Genomic DNA, 23583 nt, shown 5'->3' on the forward strand with positions numbered 1-23583 from the left:
GCCATGATGCAGCAATAATGAAAATCCATTCATGCGCAGCCTTTCTGAATGATCCCGAATCACAGCCGTAAAAGACACTCGAGTGGACACCGAGAACTTTAGGTAAAGAAAGGAGCAGAGGGAAAAAAAAAAGGTCAAAGAAGGGGTAGAAGAAGAGCAACGGGGATGGGGTGGGGGGGGGGGGGGGGGGGGGTGAGAGGTTACGACACTGCTATGAAGACTCTGCTAAAGAAAGAAAGGAGGGGGGGGGACAATCGAAGCTATGCGGTGGGCGGTAAGCAAGACTGGAAGGTGGAGAAAAAGCAGGAAGTGAAGGTTGTAGCGAGGGAGGGAGTGGGCGGTGCGGAGGGGTTATTTAAGATGACAAGGTTAAAAGGAGGGTCGCCGAGGTTACTGCGGAGATGAAACGAGAGAGGAGGAGAGGATCGGCGGGAGAATGAGGTGGGTGAGGAGGGGTGGCGAGAGGCGCAGATTAATTATACTGGTGGATCCACTGGGACTTACACAGGAGAGTAAGAGAGAGAAGTTAGAACCCGAGGAAATAAATGAGAAGAGAGGAGGGGAAAAGGGGTGAGGTGAGCTGAAAAGACTGGAACAATAACCTTATTATAAGAGGTATTAAATGAATATATTACGTTTTAAAAATATTGCCATCAGAGCGGGAAGAAGATGTGGTTCGTGAAATTATAGCGCAAGACGAGATGGTGGGAGCGTTTAAAGGAGGGGAGGGAAGGTGGGCGAGGCGGAGGGAGTCAAGGTGTTTTGTTGCAGTGTGACCGGGTGAGCCCTCGGAGGGGTCTCGGGGTGGCGCAGGCTTTCCTAATGAGGGAGAAAAACTGCAAACAAGAGCCTGAGCGACTCCCGGGAACAGTGTAAACCTCGTATCGAGAAAACTGATCTTTATCCACTCTCCACCCTCCCCCCTCTGCCTCCTCCGAGACACATATTCACATACACACACACACACACACACACACACGAAGAGTCTCTCATATGAGCAACAGGCACAAAAGCATTGGAGAAATCCAGTTAAAAAACACAAACTTCATGTGAATAGTTGGTAAAACGTGATAAAGTGCCCTCTGAGGTGCCACTCTAGTGGAGAAAACATGACACAGTGACATCTAGGGTGCCCTTCCAGCAGACAAAATGTGATGAAGCGTTATCTAAGGTGCCCTTCCAGTGCAGAAAACATGACAAAGCGTCCTCTAGGGTGCCCTTCCTGGAGAAAGGGCCATACAGCTGGTGCCCTTTTTAATTTTCCCGCCCCTGCCCCTTAAACATCCTGAGTCCGCCCCTGACAGACACAGTATCAGCTTATGAGCGCGCGCACACAAACCACATTACCCTATCCCAAACGTGACCATACGAGACAATGCGAGCGCACAGGGGCCAGCCGTCCATTCAATAATGGCTCAAATTGGAGGAAATGGCTTCTGAAAATTACATTTCTCAGAGGTTTTCTCATTGTAAGTGCATGGCTGTTGATTCACATTCATTTCCTGCGAGACCCGGCCAAGCGTCGCATCAATCAAACATCACGTAGCTTCATCTCACAGGCCCCCCCCCCCCCACACACACACACACACACACACACACAAACCATAATGAGCCTAACAGGACGCATCTGATGAGAAAAATGTTTTTGTATGCAATTGAGTTGAGGGTATCAATCCCCTAATATGGTGCATCTGCTTTGTCTATTTACAAGATGCTTTTTGTAAAGAGCCTGAAGGTCCGCAGAAACTAAATGAACATGCTCAGGCTCTCTTATGAATTACACAGTGGGGCGAATAGGCTTGAATCCTCCCATTATTAACATTTTAATCAGCTCGCGGATTCAAGGAGTTCAAGGCCTGTCTGCGCACATATGACCGCTATGCATTCAAATTGCACTCCATGCAAAACAGTGTTATTTTCGTCCTTGTGAATGAAAACAGGGCCCACCCCAAGCCACAGGAGACTGCGTCGCACTGCTGCCATCTAGTGTCTAAGCCTGAGGAAAGCCTGTTTTGGAAGTTGGACTTTTGGATGTACATTTTAATCTAAATATGATGACTTTGTTTTTTTGGTGTGATGTAACAATCTACAATGAGGGTTTTAAAGGTACAGTATGTAGTAGTGGGGATGACTGATGAAAGATCATCATTGACTGACAAACAACCTACATAAACAAACTCCCTTTGTTTTCATGACTTGAATAAACAAACTGACCTTAAAGGACAACACAACTTCATACCGTTTTACTTTGTCTATATGTGGCGGACCCTGCCATCCTTCTAGCTTCAAACAGTGTTCTGGGGACCTTATTTTCCTCTGAGAACAGCTTGTCTATGCAGTTATATTTCTAAGTTTGTATTACAACCTCATTAATATTGTAAACATCAAAATTCTGAAATGGAATTCCTTCTCCGAAACTACATAATGCCCCTTACATTTGTCTGCTGCATTGTCACTCCCTAATATCCTACACTTGGCTGACTAGGATCCACCAAAACACATTAGAATGCACAAAACATTCTCCCGGGGAGACGAAAAACAGAACAGACCGGCTGTCTGTGGGACATAAACTCAAGGTCTGCAGCGTTTTCATCAGATGTACACAGAGACTCAAACTCACTGGCTGGCAGATGTTTCACCGAAGGACACAAGAATTTGTGTTTTGGGGCCGTGCCTGACACACATAAGACAGAGTGTCAGTGACGCACAGCACACAGGGGGAAAATGAGCGCGTTTCATCGCCGGACCCTGCTGCGCGATAGCTTACCCATTGTGCAACATCAATCCTGGAAGTCATTTGAATAAGAGACGGTAATAAGACACGAGGAAAGAATTAGTTTGTGTCTCCACCACCCCTAAGGGACTGAGAAATAAACATTCACAACTTCACGAGATAATTTACAGCGCTGCAAAAACAGTTTTTATCCGAGCTACAAATGTATTCACGCGTCCATTTTTTTCCTCGTTTTACTCTAACTTTCATCTCGTGTTTGTCAGGGGTTCTCTGTGTCCTCTGATAAAAGAAATTAAACTCTTGGTGCAAGGGGGAAGCTGACTGGCTTCACTGCACAGAATATTATTCAAAACCTCAACATTAGCTGCGAGGAAACTAACTTCTTTGTCCGATTCATCATCCATCATAATAGGGGTCATTCATAATACTGATAAATATGCTTTAGAATAACAAAACTGTCTATTTAATACAAATACTTAAAAGAGAACTGAGCTGTATTTCAGACAGAATGCAGTGAAATGGTTGTGTGCTTATGTGGCAGTTGACATTCAGTATCCTGACATAAAAATACAGTCAATATCTAGTTAACCCTCACAAACCGGGTGAAGTTTTGTAGTCCACAAAACATCTCTGGGCGGTCAAAGCATGCTGCAGTATTTTCTTGAAGAACTGAAGAAGATGGAGACTTGTTTTAAAATGTAAAAAAGAAACAACAGAAAAACAATATAAAATGTCTCCAAGTCTCCAGAAATACATTTTGTAAGATGTTATTTATACCTTTGACACATGGTAAAGCTTCTGCACCCATTTAAACTGAGTGTGTGCTAACGCTTAGCTTAGCTACAGTGAAGATTAGCATTTAAAAAAGGATGTAAAAAACATCTTTCAAGTAAATTTTGAGTCTCGGGGCTTCCAGAGACTTGGATTTTGCCGGACAAGCTGTATGGAGCCATTTTACATTTCTTTTCGGTTGTTTTCTTCCATTTTAAAACAAGTCCCCATCTACTTCAGTTGGTCAGGAAAATACTGCTACGTTGTTTTCTTTCTGTCACGCTCCAGAAATGTGTTGTGGACTATGTAGCTTCAACTGACTTTTCATCAACATTTGGATGAGCAGATAATAACTACATTTTCATTTTTGGGCGCGCTTATCCTTTAAATACGTTTGGCAAGATTCAAAAGCAACAACAGCACAGTGTCTGAGATTGCTTTGAGGGTCCTGAAGGGTGGGAAAGGGGCAGGCAAATCTTTCGTGATGTGTCAGGAGGTACAATGTACTGCCTCCACAGATCATGCCCTGTACCCTCCAGAACATCTCAGTAAAACAAATCCTTGCTTCACTTATTCCTGTACCATCAACGTGGCCGAAGATTCACCACTTTAATCCCAATACAGATTAATGCCAAAGGGCCCATTAAGTCGTGTACAGTTTACATCCTTCCTCTATTCGACACTGCACTTGATTTGTGTATCTTTGACAGCAGACATGGACGGAAAGAACCAGCAAGAAGAGATTTTTAATTTTTAATCTATCTTAATATGAGCGAAAAGTCAGAATTAAACATACCAACCACTATCAACTGTCTATCTTAAAACTAATGCCTGTTATTCAACATTCATGAAGATTCACATGCTCTAAGTGCGCTGTTTATATCAATGATGATCTCATTTGTTTACTGTAATTGCACTTAGTAGCATAATAAATGGTGTTATAATTTACTGGTGTTCAAATGCTGCTGTCATGAAGAATTATGGCTGCTGTTTACATGCAGCAGTGCACTTAGAGGAGGAGGTATGGCGCTATAAGAGGCGTGGGGGTGTGTGTGAGAGAGAGAGAGAGAGAGAGAGAGGGTCATATCTTATCTATATGCTGCATTTGACACAAACTATTTGAACATTTGTCCTGCTCTCTGCGCTGGTTCTGGGTCACAGCCGAGTGGGTTCGTTCTGCGCCAGAGCGATTCTGATAGTTTTAAACCATGCAGAGGCACACCGTTATCTCCGAGGCCCAGAAAGACCACTGACATCTCTGTTTCCTCTGAGTGCACACACACACACACATACACACACACACACACACACACACACACACACACACACAGATATAGCCTACATGGGCCAGAAACGCTCACGAAAGCACACACATGAAACTGTTTGAGTGCACAAGACTGCATCCCACAGGGACAGGCTGCCACTCACACAGCACTCACAACATGCAGACAAATACACACTGTGAAACCCTGGGAGAGTGTTCAAAGAGGTGGAATACACACAAACACACACACAAACACACACATACACTTTCATACTCTTTGGTGGCAGTTTTGGAAGAAATACTCAGAGCCTTTACTTTATAAGTAAAAGTACTATTCTTGAATTTCAAAATGTTTGTAAAAGTTTGGATATATTTTATAAGTAAGTATCAAAAGTATTTATCATGCAGAGGGAGTTCTATAATTATAGAATATTAGATTCTTCTGTTTTTATCATTACAAATACATGTAAGAGCAATTTAATGTTGTGGATTGTTAACGTGGAGACAATTTTAGACACTACTGAGGGTATTGTTAACATAGATTTTATTTCTGCAAAAACTAACTACTAATTATAAGGGTCAGATAATAGTGTAGTAAAAAGTACAGAAATATAATGGAGTATAAGTACAAGTTGTATAAAAGCATAGAAAGGAAATACTTGAGGAAAGAACGAATACCTTAAATTGTACTTAAAGCAGCGACAAGGACTTTCATCTGTTGTTGATTCTGGCGACCCCTGTGGACAAAAGCGGTACAAGCACCATCACCTGCGCGGTAAAAGATCTTGATCTGGCTAGCGTGTCCAGGAGTGAGTGAATGTAAGATGTAATGGATTTTGATAATACAGTTTTTTTGTTTTTGATACACAGCTGGTAACCAGATGGATGACGATAAGCTTGTATATCTACCTGTGGCTATGGCAATGATTATGGTGAAGCAAAGTAGCCTTAAGTCAAAACATTAAACAATGGCAGCAAAAAGGGAATGAAGTGTTCAATGTGGAAAAGATTTAGCTAAAACACAGCTGATAATGGACCTTTTCGGTATATACAGTCACCCTGGATAACAGCCATGTTAGCTGAAAACAAAAATCCTATCTCTGAGGGTCACGGCCTCCCTGTTGAGGACTCAGGGTACGGAGGATCAGTATTACACTGAGACATATGTTCCTTGTGATTTGTACTTATATAAATGTACTTAGTTACCTTCCACCGAGGCTTAGGGGAAACACACACACAAACAACACCAATACATGCATTCAGCACACAATGACACTGCCTCTTCACAAAGCACTTCAGGGCTGAACCAATAAGACTCATCTCAAGAAGAGATGAGTGTGTTATGACACACACCACACACAGGCTCACTTTACAGCCTCTAATGAAACTGCGGGCCAGTTCCCTTCAGTGAAAATAACCCTTATCTACAGTATCACTCTCTATTTCAGTCGCACGCACTCAGCAGTGACGCTTTGTGGTCAACCAGGTGAGCTGTGAGCCTCCTCACCTGTACATGACTGATACTGTATATCACTGCTGGCTGGGCAATATCTGAAATACTGTACAGTCTCCTATCCAGATTTACTGTACACATATTAATTGTTTTGGGGTGGGTTTTTTTTTTTTTTTTTTTTTTAAACTTGTCACTGTGTTGTCTACTTACAGTTAATGAAAGTGCAACACTTGAAAGTCAGTAAGCAGGAAACCACAAGAGGAAGTAGTCAGAGATATTGTGACTGAGCTGCATCACATCGTGCAGGATACATGCATGAATTAATAGTTCTTCACTTAGTCTGTTAATCTATCTATCTATCTATCTATCTATCTATCTATCTGTCTGTCTATCTATCTCTGTACACAAACAGGTCTAGGTGTGGTGATGACAGATGATGGATTACTTTACTTCATTTCAGTTGTACAAATGAGTTTACGCAGGCCCGTGCAGGTCTATCATCACAGTAATCTGCTGTAATTATCATGAATCGCTCGTAATTAAACAGCGTCAGGACGTCGCAGGGGAACGTGAGCTCAATTAATAACCGCGTCAGAGCCCAAACGTCGCTCGGCTCACACCGCCTCCTCCGTCGGGTTCTCTCTCATGCCGCCTTCAGGTGCTGTGGGGAATTTGGACACGAATGCAAATGACGAGCCGCAGCAGCAATTTGCAAGTAGCCCGTGATTTACTGCTTTACACCTCATCATCAAGATTGTTGTTTTTTTCATGCAAATATATTGTTTAACATGTTTGTAAACACTTTTTCAAAATCACCCTCAAGCTGTTGAGATTAAATTCAAGAGGCGGTGAACGCTCCCTATTAATTATTTATTAAAGGTTATGCTTTGCCACAATGTTATTCTCACTTACCTGACGCCAAGACATCAATTCGTCAGGGAAATGTAAACACATGTCTGCACCTTTGAAAGGAATGTCCACAACAAGAATGTTAACCATTTACTACAAATACAATGTTTTAAAAGTAGGCCTATCTGTCTAGATTAAGTGTATGGTGTAAGTACACCCCACGACTTTAACGACAGCAACAGTGGGGAATGTTAAAGCCGGGATCACTTTCAGAGCATTTTGATGAAGAAACACTGACGGCCAATCACAGTCTGAACTTCCAGGGGCATCACTTACCTTCATTTTGGAGACTTCCTTCAAAATAACCGACCAGAACGAACCTCTTTTACGTAAACTGCTTGACGGTATTCAGGAAACGCCTGCTGATCTTTGACAACCCCAGACAAACTGCATAGAGCCAATATTACTATTTATTTATAATTTTTTTGCATGACTGAATAAACAACAAAGGAAGTCCCCATAACACTGTTTGAAGCTAGAAAAGGTGGCAGGGTCCGCCACATAAAAATAAAGTAAAACAGTCTGAAACTGTGTTGTCTTTTAAGGTCAGTATGACATTAAAACCTTGCACCTTTAAGCTGAAGCTGCGTCCACAAACGCCGTTTCTTCCGTGGAGCCCGTGAACGCAGCACCTACTCTGTACAGTGCGGGAGATGCTGCAGCAGCGGAACACAACAGAAAACAATGTGTAGGAAGAGGACGGCTGGATCTCTCCGCACACACTGACTGATCATGGCCGGTCGGTGCCGAGACGGCCCTCGCAGCCGCTCGGGAGATCCCGCCGGTGGTGGCCTGAAATCGGCGCGAACGCCCCGCCAGCAAGGAGACGAACCGTCCGGAGGGAGCGAGGACGCGGCGGAGCCTCTGCGGGAGCTGCCGCGATGGATGCGGCTGTACTTCTACGGGATGCACGGAGTGACTCTGGACGTCCTGCTCTCGTCCTTACAGGGGCTCATGAACCACCGGGACCCGAAGCTGCTGGGCTTCTCCTCCCCGTACCTCTGCATCATGCACTCGCTGACCCACTTTGCGCTGGAGAAGATCTACTCGCAGAAGAGGTGTTTCCGAGGTCGGCCCGTGGTGTTCCACCTGGTCTTCTACCCGTCCGTCTACATCGGGCTGCAGATCCTCATCGGGAACATCAACACTCTGACTGAGCAGGTGAGGCTGGTGTCCGGGACCCAGCTGGTGGTGCACTACGTCCTGGCTCTCTATTTCGCCCAGGTGTTCCACAGATGGCTGTCCGGGCTGCAGTACCACCCCGACACCCCGCGGCGGCCCGTCCCGGAGGACAGCGCGCACGACCGGGGGCCCTCTCCTCGCGCTCTCCCCGGCCTCGTACGGTTCCTGTTCTTCGGGATGCACGGCTTCCTGGACGAGGTCATCTTCACGTCCGTCTTCAACCTGGTGGAGAAGTCCGACCGGACCCTGAGCGGCCACACGTCCCTGTGGTCCTTCCTGATGTACGGCAGCTGCAGTTTCGTGGTGGAGAAGCTCTACCTCCACCTGCACTTCGGCAGAGGCTGGGGGACGTGCCGGAGGCTCCCCATCTACATCTGCTTCATCTACGCCTGGGAGTTCTCCTGGGGCCTGGCGCTCAGGCAGTTCGGCGCCTGCTCCTGGGACTACTCTCACTACCCTCACAACTTCATGGGGCTCATCACCCTCCTGTACCTGCCGGGCTGGCTCTGCCTCAGCCTGTACCAGGACGTGCTGTCCAACGTGCTGATGAGGATCAAGTGCACCAGAGCCGAGGACGTTACCAGCGGGGAGAGTGTGGAGGTGAACGGACAGCTGGAGTCCAAGAAAAAACTACTTTGATTGGTGTTTTGTTTAGGTTTAGGTTTAGGCTTTTTTTTTTAAACTTTATACTAATGGAGAATAAACAAGCAGGCGTTTTTTGAGTGTGATCAACCAATTGAAAAAGGACATGATAGTGGATGTTTGACAAGGTTAAAGGTGCACTACGTGGAAATTTCAATCAGAAGTGAAAGATCTTCACTGACAGATTTGTTTGTTTTTTTACTGAGAGTTTGTTTATTTAGTAGTCACTGAAGATCTTTTCTCTGCTGATTGATAGTTATGTCTCCAAAAACTACAAAGTGCACCTTTAAGTTAAAACCACTTTGGGACAGCAGGATGTTGCCATGACGACAGCTGTTGAGCTGGTCATCAGGGGTCTGGTTACCTCGGAGTCACACTCTGGAGGGTCCGGTAATTAAAAACACGACCAAGGACACCAAACTGTTTACCTAACCTCTTTTAAATTAACCAAACCAACTGCCGTTTGTATACGATGTGAAATCTAGTTGTGATATTCATGTTTTACGAGTCCTCTTGACTTTGAACGTGTGAATACTTTTTCTGCGTTTCTAGGGACTGGCAGTGACAGACTTGCGATTGCGTCATTCGCACCGGCATGTTTTTTACCGTAGCTCATACCTGCATGCTGCAAAGTACAAACAACACCCGGGAGGCTTTTTTTCAAAGCGGCTTGTTGGATACGTCGGTATTTTTAAGATAAATGGGACGTAAAACCAACCGTTAAGGGGACCGCAGTTCCATCTAAACGTTCATTTCAGTTTATTCAGTTAGTTCTTAATTGACACTTTTTATAACTCGGCTTGTTGATATGACCCCCGAGTAATGCATGGTGATTATAGAGTAGTGATAAACCCAGTAATATATGTAGCAAAGAAAAACCTGTAGCTGAATGGACACGAGGAGCGAGAGCTGACTGTGAATCGTTCGTTAACCAAATTTGCTGGAGTGCCTTCCTGCATGTGCAAACAGGGTCGACCAGGTTCCCATGGGGGCGCCTCTGTTTTTATATATATATATATATTGTAGTGTTTCATTATTAATCATAATTGTAGAGATGTTTGAACTTCCAGCGCTGACCCAGTCAGTGAGGATCAGAACCACACCGCTAACGGCAGGGTGTTAAATCTTCAAATGTACTGATTTCTTTGGAACCTGGAACATCTAATTCTGTTTACTGCTAAGTTCACCATAAATCCTCCTGTTGAGGACGACTCTGTATGCTTTCTTGATCTTACTTTATAAAACTTGTTAGAGCCCCATACAGCTAATTTGTAACCTACTTTTACTGAGTACGGTTATCCCAAACTGATGGGCATTTCTTGTACAATGTAATGAGCTGACAAAAAAAAAATTAAATCCATAAATCAACGTAGCTTAAGTGAATAAAGTACAGACATGTTTTAAATTTAGTTCTTAGTTAATAAACCCAAACTTTGTCTACTGTGTAGAGCAACAAAATTTGCCTTATTAACAGACTAAAAGTACCTTGCACTGTGGCTAAACAAATGGTAAATCTTGGCAAACGTATCCACTCTGTGCGCGTCAATTTGCTAGTTAACTGACCATTGTTTGGAGTCAGTTCTCACAGTAGTTAAGTGGCAGCAGTTGAAGCCGTTCACTCCCACAGTAGCATTTTATCTTGGTGCTGGTATAATTTATGAAGCTGCCCTTTAGTTACTTCTTTATATACTAGTTTACGTCTAAATTCTGATAGTTGAATGAAGTATGCTTTAAAGGTCCCATGTTATGCTCATCTTTAGGTTCATACTTTTAGTTTGGATGTTTACATGCTTTAATGTTCGGAAAGCAGATAATTTTTCTCATACTTACCATTGTTGCAGCTCCTCTATTCACCCTGTCTTAACACTCTGTTCAGTCTATGTCTCTTTAAGACCCCCCCACAAACAAAAACCCGGTCTGCTCTGATTGGCCAGCTCTCACATATCTGAGCAGACACTGTCAACGACTCACGCAAAGGCAGCGTTTTATAATGTTCGCTTTTTTGGGGTTTGAAGCTCCCATAGCATTTACAGTATAGAGCACCTCGACCTGCTTTATAATTAAAAAGGAAATCTAATTTTCTCCAATATGGGACCTTTAAAACATACAAAAGTAGGACTAAATGCCCCTGTGTGTTGTAGGAGTGACATTGGAAAGTGTGGCACGTCATTAAAAAAATTACAATCACTTTCACTTTACTAGATAAGATGCCAGATTTTTATCCGGTCTTTAAGGGACTTGTCAAGGACCAACATGTATCTTGTCTGCACATATTTAGAAAGGACAACTATCTCAAACAAAATCATCATCAATCTGTCTTATCATCAACAAAAACAGGTTTTCAAAAGTTATGTGAATAAATTGTCAAAACTGATGCGAGTAGCACTGAACGTTTACAGCTGGTGAGCCCTGCTGGTGTGTTCCTGGGCTTTTTGTTCAGCTTGGCAGCTATTAGAGGTTCTCAGACATTTTCATTCACTGAACCACAGCGACGTGACTGAATGACTTTGTACTTTGTACGTCTTTGAGATTTTTCCATGGCCGAATAACTGTATTTTAATCACACTTTACTTTGTTCTGTGGTATTCACCAATTTGAAAAAAAAGAGACCAAACCGCTTTTAGAAGACACAAATTAAAGTTAAAAAATGATGACTGACTTGCAATGGCATGTACTGTAAGACTTACAGTTTTGATTAAAGCTGACTTTTTCCCTGTGGCATGACTGGCGTTCCTTGATTTCATGACTTTAATAGACCATGTTCACTCGGCAGTCATTCTCTGATGACGTGCTCAGGGTGCTGAGCTCGAATGCTGGTGAATGCTAATGTTGTGCTGCTGTGCTCCGGGGCGCACGTGGTAAAAACGCGAGGAACGTGACAAATTGTTACATTTCACAGCCGTCTTTTTGATCAGCAGTAGGAAAGACAACAAAGAGTTAAAATCTGGAGGAACGTGGCTCATATTTCAGGGCAAAACAACATTTCGATAACCCATTAGCTAATGTTAGCATTCAACCACTTGCGAGCTAACATTACCGCTTGATTACATCCAGTATGCGTTACTTCCAGGTAAAAATAAATGTGTCCAAGATGTGCGTTGACATTTTGGAATACATTTACATCTCTGCTATCAGTTTGTGTAGCGCGTATCAAACAATAACATTAGCATGGAAGGGGCTGAATGCTAATGTTGGCTGTTGTCAGACGGAAGCTAACAGGATAAATCAAATGTGTTGTGCATTGAGATATGGGATTTTCACTTTCCATTTTCAATATCAATTTTTCTGATATTCTACATTATAATGACTTGCAACGGGGAACGCAAGCAGTGCAACATTAGCGCTCACCACCCCAAGCGTGATGTCACCACCCTGTGAATATGGTCCACATTGGGAAAATTCACTTCCTACAAGTTCTGAGCAGTTATCAGTTACAATATTACTCACTCCCCTCATAAATCAGACCAGGAGAGTTCAGGTTAACGCTCTATCATCTAGTGTAAAGACAAAAAAGCAGAGCAGGCATGTCAACCATGTAACGAAGCAACAAGGAGGAAGTTTCCTTTCTTTTCCTATTCCAGCTCCATTCACTGTCATAGGATACCAAGCAAAGAAAAAGGAAAGGTCTGTAACCCATTTTCAGGATGACTCATAACATTAACTGATTGTGTTATGAGCTGTGGGCAACTGTTTTCTTGTAACTTCATGTTTGCCATTGCCTTATCTACGTCAAAACACACATGCAACAGATTTTATGATCGGTAGTGTTGGCCTCACGCCATGAAGTTACTGTCTGCACTTGAACTCACACACCAGTTCCTGGTATGCACACAAGCTGGTTTTACCGTCTCAGCTTCCTTATTGAGATGCTGTTTTGATAAATTCAACCAAACAAGCCAAAGAGGAACCAAAGAAAGCCCATTTTTTAAATTTGATGTCTGTGCGTGTCTTGAGCTGGTCGAGGAAATTTCAGTCTTCTGACGTTGGCTGTGCTTTCTGTTGCAGTTTAAACATGTGGAGCGTTGTCAAGGCAGCGCTTGTGTGTGTGTGTGTGGGCGGATGGTTGGTTGGTTGCGTGGATGAAACAAATATGCATCGTGGCACTGAACTGGCCTTTTTCATTATTTTGTTTTTCCAAGTTTCAGTTTCTCCCTCTCTGTCTTTAAACCGCCTTGGAGATCAGTGTGACACCGGCAAACACACTAATGCAGACACACCTCACGCGCCTACTGTACCGCCCAGAGGACTCAGCCAATACACCAGCGACCCAGAGTGCCTGCTGACGACGCCACGATGGGAATACAAACATTAGCTCCTCTATAATGAGTCATTAGCACTCTCAATCAGAAGTGTATGACTGCTGTGTGCAAAGACATAGACTTGGTGCCATGCAGGTGAAAACAATATGAGATGCAACTGTTAATTAGCATCACTATCAGCAAAAATAATTGCTGAAAAAACAACAACTTTGTAATGTAATGTAATGTAACCAGTTGATTAACAATACTTATTATTTCTTATATTAATTGTTGGTTAATCTTGGATTCATTCTTGAATCAAGGGACTAATATGTGTATTGTTAGGTCAGTATTAGCGAGAACTTAGTGCGTAAAGCTTTTTTTAAGCTTCCCGTTGTGCTTACTTTACAGCACATTTATGTATTCAAGCTCTTGTCAAACCTGTTTACAGTTGCCAGCAGCTGTTTTCACTTCATTAAACACACTTAAGAGTTGTACCATGTTATTTACTCAATACCAAAGACAAAACAAAGTTAGCTATTAGCTGATCAACCATCTAACAGGCTAACGACTCATTATTTCTGAGACCAAAGTGGAGTGAAAACAAGGTTCAATATTGGACTTACATTCGCTGGGATGTCCAGAAACAAGATTTAAAGGAGACCTTACGTCAATTTCCAGATGTGTTTGTGGCAACAAAATTTGATATTTTTGACAAAAAGTCAGGACATCTCTTGCCGTGTTTGTGGCAAACAAAGCAAGTATTTTAAGCCAAAGCAGGAACTTTTGCGAACCCCAACCAAGTGATTTTTGGGCCTAAATCTAACAAGATCATAAGCACAGCATTGTCGCAACATGAAATAGAAAACTGAAAGCCGAAAGTGATTACAGCTTTATTAGGTGTTTGCACTTATCTGATTAGAGCTCTACTTAGGTTCAAGTTGGGTGCAGCAGAGCTGGTGAATACAGTATCTTAGGTCAACAAAGTCCAGGTGCAAAAAAAAAATGTTTAAGTTGTAAACTGTCATGCACTGCTGTCATTATTTTATTTGTCAATGTACTAACAAAAGCACCTTTTACACCGGGACTAAGAATGTAGCCCAGTCACATTTACAAAATGAATTAAAGGCACATTTCAACTTTTGGAGTTTAATCCCATTTTGAGACTTCTTATGCACCCAGCTCTCAGTCATCCTATTTTTCAGTATTAGGTTAAACACTGAGCCAACAACACTGTTGCTCCCAGTCTCTTTCATTTATTTACATATAGAGTCAAATCATATACAAATACCCACTGGGCATAGTTTTGTCACCAGTGATTCTTACATGTTATAGTCCGGTACATGTTTTTAAGATTGTTTTGAAATTCAGCAAATCCCTGCTCATACAAAGACTATAGCCATGCTAATACGTAACCATGAGTCCTTTAAAAACTTCCTGATGATCAGTCACTAACACACTTTAATGTACACAATATATTTGTGATGAGAGGTAATAACATAAATTAAAAAAAACAGCAGGGTGAAATGATGATGAAAAGATTGATGGCATCCTTGAAGTCTTTCAGAAAATCGCTGAAGTAGAGAACTAAGACAGAAACAAGAATATCATTTTAGGGCCGTTGAACTCCTCGACTAAACCAATAGCTTCAGGTAAGGTAACGATGGGTTGTGACAGCATTCTGGTTTTGTGCTCCAGTTGAGCAAAGCCTGCAGGAGCTGAACATCAGTGACTACCTATGCAAATCATGTCGTGGACTAAACATGCAAAGTGTGCAGCTCTGAATTATGACAGGACCGGGTCGTCCCCGGGTAACATTTTGATTGCAAGCTAAACTTTCAAGCTCTTTTTAACGTTCTCCTTTGTGATACTGTCTTGCAGTGCATGGTCCAGCATGGCTTTATTCAGAGCGTTAGCCTTGTGGTACAGCCCCTGCTTCACACTGAACATCAGGGCCTTGGCTAGCTCTCTGTAGGTCCTGGGAGAGCAGCTCAGTCCTTTGTAGCATTGACAGGTAAACCTCCGGCTCAGAGTCTTCAGGTCTGCTAAGTTGGGTCTCCCGAGGACGAGGTGGCGCTTCTGAACATGCAGGATCCTGAAATTCTCCGGGTTCAGGTGGAGGTAGTGATTGGAGTTGTAGTTTTTTCTGACACAGCGGCCATTCCCTCGACACAGGAAGTTGCTGCAGAGCTGGGCGGCTGCGGTGACATTGCTGATGTAAGGGTTGAGGGTGGAGGAGAGGTAGGATGACAGGGCTTCACAAGAAGTCTGAAAGAGAGTGGGAAAAGGAACAGGAAGACCCATAAAACAACAGTACACGTAAAAGAGCTAGATGAGCTTGATGAACCGATTGACACCACTCTCATAACTATCAGTTTAATATGAAGCAGATGCTAGGCGACTCTTAGCTTGGCTTAGCATGTAGAACAGTAGGTAGCAGCTAGCCTGGCTCTGTCCACAATGTTTTATCTCATCACTTTATCCTGTGCAAAAGCCTAAACGTAAAGACAACAAGTCTCAGTTTTACCGTCGGTTTTGTGCCCGATTATATCTTCAGGAAGTCACAGCTCCCAGCAAAGAAATAGTGCAGCACAATGCTAACCTCAGGTGGCTAGAACCATAACTTGTTGTATTCTTTGCTTTATGTACAGCTTTAACAAATGAGCTGTAGCTGGTTAGTCACAGAGCTGTAGAGTTGTTGGTAGGCAGGCCAGCAGGCAGGCTGTTTTTCCACTGGAACGCTCCCTGAAAATTTCTGACTCGGAGAGTCAAAGAACCTCACCAACCCTGACCTAAAGAATCCAAGATGGCTGCTCCACTCATCAACAGTAAGTTAAAGGCCGTAAACTATGGGATTTATTAGCAGTTCTGGCTTATTTCAGTTTCATTACTGCTGACAACCAGCACTGTCCAACCTTCATCTGTGTACATCCTGCCATGGTGCGCAAAAAACTAAAATTGCTTAGTTCTCGGCTGTTTTGCTGGGGGCAACTATCTTGGTTTTCCAACTTGTTGTACTGGAACAACTTGGAAATGCGAAACACTCAGGAGATATTGGAAATGTCTGGTTGTGTCTATCTAAGTTTGGTGTGGTGGTCTTAGAGGGTTGAACCATTTCATAAGGGGAATTTCAACCGTTTCCACCTTATTACTCTGTTCTTAATGCTAAGCTAGGCTAAGCTAGGCTAGCGTGCTAGGTCTAGCAATCTGAGAGTGGTACGAATCTTTCCATCTAACGCTTGCGAATAGGCAAAATGTCAGTTTGTCAGTCAAGCAAAAATAGAAGTTGATAACTGAAGCAATTTGATCGAAATAATAACAACCTAATGCACCACATGATACACAATAAACATATATATTAGATTTTACTTATATTCAGATTTTACTTTACTCTTTCAGAAGGCACCCATTGAAAGTCTCTATCATCAAGCTAATCATGGATCCCCTGCCGTGAATTAACTCATTATGTTGCACAACCACCCAGTCCATCAGTACATGTGCCGCAGTGGTATTGTCAGTCAATCTCAGACGAGCTGACTCCTATATCATCTAACTGAACACATTGTCTCTGGTCCGACCACCTGCCATCAGTGCTGTCTGTCACGTCTATCAGCGGGCCAGTGGAGGTCTGCAGTGTGATGTTACCTGGTCATCGTAGTCAGCGCTGGCCCCCCACAGCACAGCGCCCGACGCTCCCGTTGCTGCACTCTCGCCAATGGTGCTGACCAAGTCTCCCTGAAAGACAGCGGTGGGGTGTCACTGAGTATTCTAATTGTTGTGAGTGACCTAATTTTGCAGTGAAAAATGTAAAGGTGCCGTATGTAAAATTTGGCTACCTGTTGAATTCAGTTCTCCAAGCAAATGCTGCAACATATCACCAGAGTAACTTCTAACTGCTAACTGTAGCTGCTAACTGTAGCAGCTGTTACCTAGTTAGCTCAGTTTGCCATTTAGCTAGCAGTCCTATTAGCTGACTTGAGTATGCCCGCACTGTGAGCTCACAAAAGCTAGCACTGGAGCCTTCAACTGCTGTAGCTAGCTGGTTAGCATGCTAACTTTAGTAGACGGCTCTGCAACACAAACGTTTTAAAGTAAAATAATGCACCTTTAAGTGCTCCAAGTGTACAAGAGTATTTTTACAGTGTGATACTTGTACTTTTACTTAAGTTACATATCTGAATACTTCCACTACCTCATTATTGCCTATTTACAGATTCAAAGAAACCTCAATAGACATTAACACATAAAACAAAAACACCAATCATGTATTTATACATGGAGCACAGACATTTTCACTGTTCTTGTTTCCCCCAAAACACAAGACGAGAAGAGAGGATAAGGATTACAGGGTTACCACCTGAGAAGTGTGTTGTTACACTAAAGAAACCAAACTCCTTTTAAAAGCTGGACCTCAGGCTGGAAAAATCTCCCTGCTGGGCTGATGAAGTAACCTAAGATGTATCTAATCTTGTCGAGTGTGTGGTCACTCACTGACGAGTCGTTTCAAAACTGCAACCTGTTTGAGTGGTGGATTTAATTATCGATCCATCTGGGGCCCAATACCATCCAATAATACCTCTGAGACTGTGGGATGTATGAAACAAATCAACATTTAAATCACTCCCGTTCACCTGGCTGAGGAAGCGCCTGTTCTGGTCGACAAAGACGGGTCGGGTGTAAGCAAACACAGGTGCGGCGGCACCGCTCTGCCTGGGCAGGGCAGATACTCTCAAAGCTTCCTGCACACGATTTCTCACCATCAGGGCGGCTCTAGGATTGTCTGCTAGCGAGACCTGAAAAAAAAAAAGCAAGGAGAAAAATATGTCTGAGGAATTTAAACTGTGGAAATAACAGGAGGGGTAACTATCCAACCAACCTGCAGATAGACAGAGGGGAAGAGGGCAGTGCTGGACTCCCACAGCCAGAGCAGCTCATCATTCTGCCTCCTCACCTCCTTGGAGCACCTGCCTGTGTAGTGTGTCCTCTCCCAGCCATAATTATAGCAGTTAGGAAACAGGTAGAAGCCCCAGAGATAGTTGGGTCTCATAGCTCTGCCCACGTCCAACATCCCTGACATGTAACTCCTGGCTGCCTTCTTAAATGGAAGAAAAGATGGAAGAAGAAGGGAGTTATGCATCAATATTTAACAATCAGAGCTGTGAGATTTGTTAGTTCTGACCTGGAACTGTTGTTTGGCTTTCTGTATGGCCTGCTGCACTGTGAGGGAGCGGTTTGTGTGCTTAACATGGGCCACAGATAAAGTCTGATAGATTCTCTTTGTGCCCCAGTTTCTGTCCCACAGGGGGCGCCATTCCTCCCAGTCTATCACAGCCAAGCCCCGGCTTGTCCTGTAAGGAAGACAGGACGATGAAGAAGCGGTTAAAGATCAGAGTCAGATGTGTCCGATGTGTTCGAATGTCAGGTTGACTCACTTTGATGGGATGTAGTAGTTAATATCTGCTCTGGCCTTGTACATACTGGCTTTCAGGTTACCTCTCTGAGGGATTCCACCATTGAAGTGTGTCCTACTAGTGAGGTCAACATGTGGGTAAAGACCCAGTCGGTCTGTGTAGAACAGAGACAGGAACTGGCCCGGGACCTAGGGCAGGAACACAATGATGTGAATGAACTCGTGAATGTGCCTTGAATTATAATATCCTGTGAAAGAGGCCTTAGTCCCCAGCCCAGTCAACAGAATAATTAAAATGTTGGCAGTTAACGTTTCTGAAGAACACTGATACGGTCGCCTTGTGTACCACACTGAGATTTCTACAAGACGTGACACATTCACATTAAATGTTTATGACCTGACTTTTTCATTCAGGGAGACGGGGGAAGGGAAGTTGATTTTCGTGTCTCATTCCCAGTCTGTTAAGTACTGGTGCTTTGGGATGGCGGTCGCCCCCCACCAACAATGGCAAGTTGGCAATGAGACTCAAAAGTAAACTTTCTGACAAACTGGACCTCGGATCTATTTGTAAGCTTTGCGCAAACTCCCAAAAATCGAAGCTTTGCATCGGCTTTTGGGAGTTTGTGGTCCCATAAAACAAGAAGTAGGGATATCTCCTTGTGCAGCTGTGGTTTGCAGAAAGGTACATTGCCAACATTTATTCTCAAAATACCATCTACAGTATGCGTGCAAACTCGTATATCAACTTGTTTTCAGGACCCTCAGAATGACCATCTTTCATGCCTGCACCACACCACCACATTGGCACTGCCAGGAATCAGTGGCAGTTGCACTTGGGGTTAGTGACAGGTGTACAAATTCCAGGACAGTCATCACGTGAATCCAAGGTTCATATTCACTCAGTGTTTAAGTTTAGGTAGCTTAGGGAAAGGTTGTGATTTCGGTAAACTTGTGTAACGTAAATGAGCTTCTTGGCAGAGATTCAGAAGTCGTTAGGGTTGGGGTATTATATTTAGCACACAGGATAGGTTTTACAGCTGTAGGTTCCAATGAAAATAAGTTATATTTTGACTTCCAACAGAAAAAACGTTAAAATCTTTGCCCTCTAACCTTAGCAGGAGTGGCCACTCCTTTAAAGGGCGAGGTGTCCAGCGAGATGTTGTACCTCTTACACACCAGATCGGGGATGTTCCAGGTGACAATGAAAGGTCGGTTCTCAAACAGTGGGCTTGTGGTGTGGGGAAGAGGGGGAGGCGGGAGTGTCCTGGGCTGACGAGGGTTTGCTGCTTCCGGAGGAGATGTCGAAGTCTTGGGGAGAGCCGGTGATGTTTGAGAGGTCAAAGGTAAGAAAGTTGTGGAAAAGGGTGCTCTTGAAACAGGAGAGGAAAGCTTGGGTGAGGCAGTTTTCAGAAGTGAAGATGAGTTGGAGGAAGGACATGGAGTCGTTTTGGACAAATGGCATAGAAGGTTTTCATGCAGAGGTGGTCCAAGGGATGATGGTGGATATTTGAAGGGGTGAGGTAGATAGCTTGAGATATTAGGGGACATTTGTTCCCCCCTAGCTGTGGGTGAGGGTGTGAGGAGGTCTCTTGTGGATGTTTGGTCGGAGAGCAACATCATAGAGGTAGCTGACATGGATTCTGAGGGAGCTGTGATCGAGGCTCTCGGCAGAGTCATTGGGCCGACGGTGGAGGGGATCGGCTTTAGGATTGCAGGAGTGGTGGAAGCGTTACAAATGGCTGACATGTTTGTGCTGCCAGCAGGAGCTGTCGGGACAGATAATGAAAGAACGGGGCAGACGGAGATGGTGAGAGCAGGGAGGATAGCGACGGGCAGAGAGGGGAAGATTGATGGGGTGAGCGAGAGGAGCAGCAGCATGTAGCTTCTGCTCTTCTGTGTGACGGAAACCATCCTTTCCCCCGGCTGAAACAAAGCCAAAATCAAACAAAACAGAACTGATCATACATTATAGTTTAATATGCGAATAATATACATGTTGGTGGCCAATGAGTGCATTTAGATGCTTATTAGTATCCCGGTTATGGGGATACTTAACAGCTTAATGGCGTCAGATTCCTTGAAAAGACCTTCCTGGTTTTCAGAAACCTGGATATGCTGCCTGGAATTAGGTTACTGTGGCATGTAAACACTGTATCTTGGCTTATAGTAGCTGATGGTGAGAAAGCAAGACACAGCTGCAGGCAGACGATAACCACGTCCTTCATGTTCCGTGTAGACACCACATCCCAAATATAATCAAGAACATGATGAGGCTCAATGTTGCTATAATGAAACAAGCACGACGTTGTTCCCTTTTTAAGATACATGCAGCCGTTGATGTTGTTTCTACCTTTCTGATCAGCTAGGATTGTTTGTGTGGCTACGTTATACGTACATTAAACTTAAATGCTTAGCTGAATACCAAAGTAAGTTTAAGTTTAAGTCATTTTTCTTCATTCTGCTCAACTATCAGCTCTGGCCAAATATCTTGATATAAACCCAACTTTATTACTCCCCATGATTCTTATCCAAACTCAACAAACACAAATCTCTGCTATCTTAACATCCCTAAACCTTGACAATCACAACATGCAAGCTCAAAACTAACTTACAGGCTATGTACATACAGTAATAAAGACACCTACCTGCACATGCCGTCAAGTGGAACCGCCTCACCATAAGATGTCCTGACTGCAACAGCGAGAAAGAGAGAGTGTCCTTACAAAAGTGACACTGTCTGATATACAGTACATGGCAGGGGGTGGGGGTGGGGGGTGGTGGGGGTGAGGCACAGGGGATCCACTCTGCCGTCTGTTGTTTGTCTCGGAAAATCATCTTGTTTTGATCGCCCAGTGCCAAGTTTGAGTTTTGGAGCAGAGGAGGACGGCACACCTAGGTGAGAGGTTGCGGAGCGTGCACTGTCGTCATAGTGACGCCCACCGTGTGGGACAGTGATGGAATGTCACTTGATAGGCCAACGCTTCCTCAAGTACTGTACTGAGGTACAATTTTGAGATACTGATATTATACCTCGTGTTTTTCACTATATTATGGAGGCAGCTGTACTTTTTGATACACTAACTTATATAACTTTAGTGACTGCTTACTTTATTTTGTCGGTGGCATCAGAGCTGCAGCAGTGCATTTTAAAATTCACTTGTTTTATTGGAAATCGGATTAAAAACAATAATACAATTCAGTTGGATAACACAGTCGGCCAAGTCAATAATCGGTTGGCACCTAGTATACAATATATAAATACGTATGTCGTACTCACATACCTACAAAGTGTTTTGAGAAACTAGGTCACCCCTGTCAGCCTGGACCCTCAGCAGTGTGCTTTCAGAGCCGACAGATCCACAGAGGGTGTCATATCTACTGCCCTCCACTCAGTCTTCACACATCTGGAACGAGAGCAGCTACGTCAGAATGCTTTTTGTTGATTTCAGCTCTTTCACTTTAACAGAGTGATATTCCAACATGATATTTTTGATATGACATTATATCGATACTGTTTACAACACTGGAGAAAGACATCAATATAAAGTTTTGACTGTTATTGCTCTAATTACAGCAATGGAGGCCATTTAAGCAAATGGGATTCAACATTTCTTGATAAGATAAATGATTCCCTCAGTATATCAAAACTAAATGCACAGTTTGATGTCATCAACATCTTGGGTGCAAAGGTTGTGGGTTCAGCATCACATGGAGTTGTAGACTAAATTCATTTCTCCACCAAAGACGACATCTTGAGAAATAAAAACTGGTCAAACCCAGGCCCACTTTCCACTTTTTTAATGCAATACTAATCAACTAATGCTATATGAAGTATATTTCTGGTTGTGTTATGTCATCCATCAAGGATTCAAGCAAATGAAAATTGTATCAGATCTGGAAAATAATTTCATAATGTGCTCCGTGCTATCAGTCAGCAGACAGAGTCCTCACATTCTCCCCCAGCAGTGAGGAGACAGGAAAGTTTGTCACCTAGGTGGCGAGAGTGGAGTGGTACGGCATTAATAACAGCACTTCTCTCTTCTGCCAGAATGTAATTGTCCAAATAAACGATGTCTGACACACACAGTGAAGTTTGCAGACACAAATAACTAAAACAACACTAATAATAGGACTGCCACCTCCTTGTTACATGTAATTCAACACTGTAGGAGATACGTGGTGCGTTGGACTGTTTATCTGAGATGAGTTTATGTGTCTAGTCAGAGATGTAATACCAAATGGTGGTGGTTCTTTCACAAGTTAGTGACACACTGACAACACTGGGACATTGACCTTTGACCCTACTCGTTGATTTTAGAAAGGTGGTGTACAAGATTATGTATATGAAGGGGGAAACAACAGGGTTTTCTCATGACAACAGTTTGAAAATGTGTTCAGTGTTAGTGACCTACAGTCTGACTCTCCCTTGATACATTACGTCCAAACACCAGGGGTTTACTTTTATGATAATAGACCTACACCTCTCCACGTATGACCCATAGAGCAGCTGCGATGATGATCAAACGTCATTTTCAAGACCTGTCACAAGATGGCACCTCCGATATTCCTCGCAAATTGTTCAAATGTGAAAAATGGCTTCCTTCTTCCATGTTTGCTTTTACTGCAGTCCAATATTTACAGTACCTAAATGAAAGACCTGCAAATGCTGTACCAGATTAGCTCAGATTAGTGCTTATTACATAGAATTAGATTAGATTAGATTAGATTAGATTAGATTAGATTAGATTAGATTAGATTAGATTAGATAACTGCATTACTTTCTGCGGCTCAATAAGACCAGGAATTTGGCTACAAAAGACCTGATTACTTGTTTTGGTCAACCACACGTTTGAATGAATTTGTCAGGACAAAACAAAGAACATTTAAAGGGGCGATATGTAACGATTGGAAACAATTTGCCCATTAAATTTAAAGCAACAGTAGCTCGTTTTAGCTTAGAAATGGAGTTCGCTGACAGAA

General features: G+C 43.3%; 2 protein-coding genes across 3 annotated transcripts; one reads left to right on the forward strand and one right to left on the reverse strand.

The window, feature by feature from the left end:
• Positions 1-7741: 7741 nt before the first annotated feature.
• On the forward strand, positions 7742-11673 carry tmem229a (transmembrane protein 229A). Its single transcript, XM_030440767.1, has one exon. The coding sequence runs from the start codon at positions 7864-7866 to the stop codon at positions 8950-8952; it is 1089 nt and encodes a 362-aa protein (XP_030296627.1). The 5' UTR covers positions 7742-7863; the 3' UTR covers positions 8953-11673.
• A 2431-nt stretch (positions 11674-14104) lies between these two features.
• On the reverse strand, positions 14105-21281 carry LOC115595249 (hyaluronidase-1-like). Of its 2 annotated transcripts, none has more exons than XM_030439451.1 (8): positions 21249-21281; positions 19714-20526; positions 18626-18792; positions 18373-18541; positions 18070-18285; positions 17825-17986; positions 16839-16928; positions 14105-15461 (listed from the first exon to the last, which is right to left on the reverse strand). In XM_030439451.1, the coding sequence occupies exons 2-8, from the start codon at positions 20512-20514 to the stop codon at positions 15024-15026; spliced, it is 2043 nt and encodes a 680-aa protein (XP_030295311.1). In that variant the 5' UTR covers positions 20515-20526; positions 21249-21281; the 3' UTR covers positions 14105-15023. The 2 variants fall into 2 exon arrangements, with proteins under 2 accessions (XP_030295311.1, XP_030295310.1); XM_030439450.1 differs by having other exon boundaries at positions 18070-18288.
• Positions 21282-23583: the final 2302 nt, after the last annotated feature.

This window comes from Sparus aurata, chromosome 14 (assembly GCF_900880675.1).
Source record: "Sparus aurata chromosome 14, fSpaAur1.1, whole genome shotgun sequence".
In the NCBI taxonomy this organism is placed as follows: Eukaryota; Metazoa; Chordata; class Actinopteri; order Spariformes; family Sparidae; genus Sparus; species Sparus aurata.

Coding starts and splice junctions, on each gene's coding strand:
- LOC115595249 (XM_030439450.1), bottom strand. CDS start 20,514: ATGGTTTCCGTCACACAGAAGAGCAGAAGCTACATGCTGCTGCTCCTC. Junction 18,542..18,625: donor AACTACTACATCCCATCAAA/GTGAGTCAACCT, acceptor TCTTCCTTACAG/GACAAGCCGGGGCTTGGCTG. Junction 16,929..17,824: donor ACAGGCGCTTCCTCAGCCAG/GTGAACGGGAGT, acceptor GCTGTCTTTCAG/GGAGACTTGGTCAGCACCAT.
- tmem229a (XM_030440767.1), top strand. CDS start 7,864: ATGGCCGGTCGGTGCCGAGACGGCCCTCGCAGCCGCTCGGGAGATCCC.